General features: G+C 66.8%; 1 protein-coding gene across 1 annotated transcript in view; it reads right to left on the bottom strand.

The window, feature by feature from the left end:
* Galnt9 (polypeptide N-acetylgalactosaminyltransferase 9) overlaps positions 1-2,448 on the bottom strand; it is a 38,547-nt gene that overhangs the window by 20,152 nt on the left and 15,947 nt on the right. Inside the window, exon 6 of the mRNA XM_013023032.1 lies at positions 1,898-2,072. Coding sequence (XP_012878486.1) covers positions 1,898-2,072 — 175 coding nt within the window. The remainder of the gene's footprint in view (positions 1-1,897; positions 2,073-2,448) is intronic.

Raw genomic sequence — 2,448 nt, 5'->3', positions numbered from 1 at the left:
TGAGCTGTCTAGCATGGAGGAGGTCTGGAGGGCTGGGCAGGTCAGCTGTCCAGCATGGAGGGGGTCTGGAGGGCTGGGCAGCGTGAACTGTCCAGCGGGAGGGGTCTAGGGGGCTGTGGGCAGGTCAGCTGTCCAGCATGGAGGGGGTCTGGGGGGCTGGGCAGGGTGAGCTGTCTAGCATGGAGGGGGTCTGGGGGGCTGGGCAGGTCAGCTGTCCAGCGTGGAGGGGGTCTGGAGGGCTGGGCAGGTCAGCTGTCCAGCATGGAGGAGGTCTGGAGGGCTGGGCAGGTCAGCTGTCCAGCATGGAGGGGGTCTGGAGGGCTGGGCAGGGTGAACTGTCCAGCGGGAGGGGTCTAGGGGGCTGTGGGCAGGTGGGGGCTGCACTGCCCCCCAGCCTGTGTCCTGAGCAGGTGGAGAGGGTCAGGTACAAAGGTGACCGGGGCAGGGCAAGGTCACAACGTCCTTGGCTCGGATCTGGGGCTACAGGGGTGGCAGGCGTGGCAGGGCCAGGCGGGTTCCTGGGACCTGGGCTGGGCTCCACCTGTCCGGTGGGCTGAAGGCCCCAGTGCTCTGGGCAGGGTGGGGGGGGCTGGTCCTGCCCGGCCAGAGCCTCCTCCACTCGGGAGGCTGGAGGCCCTGCACTTGTTGACTCCCATCTCTGCTGGAGGGGAGGGCAGGGCATTAGTTAGCAAAGGGCCGCAGGAATGGAAGACAAATCGTCACTAATCAGAGCGACTTGGGGAGGTGCTATTTCAGATGGAGAGCTGGGGGGCTGGCTTTCCCTTGTGGGAATGAAAGTTACACCCACTTAAAACTAGCTGCGGATGCGGCAGCCCTGTCTTCCTCTGGCACTGGCTGCACCTCGGAGAGCTGACCACGCACGCCGTGTGACAGAAAGGCGGCTAGGCCTGGCCACGCTGAGTAGTGGTGAGGACACTAGTGTCAGGAGAACGGGAGAGAGAGGAAGGAAATCACCTCCCAGCGTGGTGGGGGGGAGGCGTGGCGCGGTGAGGGGCCTCCTGGGAGGAGGAGCCTTGTCCCTGCTGCACCCACTAAAGGCCAAACCGGAGCCAGCCAGCAGGAGCTGAGGGACGGAGCCCGCTCCCCTGGGGACCCACGCCAGCACTGACAGACCTCAGGGGCCACGCCTTCACCGTCCAAACAGTGAGAGTCAGGGAGATTGATGCCAAACCCTGAGGTCCAGCTTCTCTTGAAAACGGGTCAGAAGCGGGCTGGGAGGGCAGCTCCCTGGTACAGCGCCCACCTGATGTGTGCAAAGCCAGGGGTGGACGCCCAGCACTGCAGGGAGAGGGAAAGAGGGGGGGAAAGAGGGAGACAGGGAGCGGGAAGAGGAAGAGGGGAGGGAGAGGAAAGGGAGAGAGAGGGAGGGATGGAGGGAGGGAAGGAGAGGGAGGGAGAGGGAGAGGGGTGGGGGAGGAGAAGGGGGAGGGAAAAGGAAAGAAGGAGGGATGGAGGGAGGGAGAGGGAGGCAGAGACAGAGGGGGAGAGATTCAAGGGAGGGGTGGGAGGGAAGTGGGCAATGGCTCGGCACTGCCCTGCCCCACCCCGCCTGTGTGTCCCTGCCCTGTGCACCCTGTCCCTGCCCAGCCCTGCCCCCTGTGTCCCTGCCCAGCCCTGCCCTGTGTCCCTGCCCAGCCCCGCCCCGTGTCCCTGCCCAGCCCTGCCCCCTGTGTCCCTGCCCAGCCCTGCCCTGTGTCCCTGCCCAGCCCTGCCCCCTGTGTCCCTGCCCAGCCCTGCCCCCTGTGTCCCTGCCCAGCCCTGCCCTGTGTCCCTGCCCAGCCCCGCCTGTGTGTCCCTGCCCTGTGCACCCTGCCCCTGCAGGACGCGGGGGCTGGCTCCAGCCTCCCGTGGGGTGGAGCGGGTCCCCGGCCCTTACCAGCCTGTGTTGAACTCCACGTGGGCATCGAAGAAGCCCACCACGGGCGCGGTGGCCGCCTTCCAGCCCTGCAGCCGCGCCCGGATGAGCCCCTCGCGCCGGCTGTTGCGCACCACCTTCACCAGGCCCGGGTAGCGCTTGTGCACGTACTGGTCCAGGCTGAGCTTGAGCTCCGCTGCGGGGAGAGGGAGGGCTTAGCACGCGCCGGGGGTCCACGCTGCGACGGCGGGCCTCAGCCCAGCGTCCACAATCCCTGAGTGTCCTTTGAAGCCCCACGGGGCTGGGCCGCACGGACAGCGAAAGAGAAAACCGGCCATGCAGAGAGAGGTCGGCACCAGAGCAGGAGAAAATGGGACCAGCTGTGGCCACGAGGAGATGAGCAGAATGGGGTCCATCACACGGGGGAGGTGGCTCGGCCTTAAGAGGGGAAGTCAGACACAGGCCACAACCTGGATGGACAAGCCAGTCCAAGGACAGTGCAGGCTGGCCACCGGAGTGGCCCCTGGAGCAGTCCAACTCGGGTCAGACAGCAAGATGGGGGCTGGGGAGGG

Source organism: Dipodomys ordii, unplaced genomic scaffold (genome assembly GCF_000151885.1).
Source record: "Dipodomys ordii isolate 6190 unplaced genomic scaffold, Dord_2.0 Scaffold66, whole genome shotgun sequence".
NCBI lineage: Eukaryota > Metazoa > Chordata > Mammalia > Rodentia > Heteromyidae > Dipodomys > Dipodomys ordii.
Note: the sequence above shows the minus strand (reverse complement) of the source record. Positions and strands in the feature narration are given on the sequence as shown.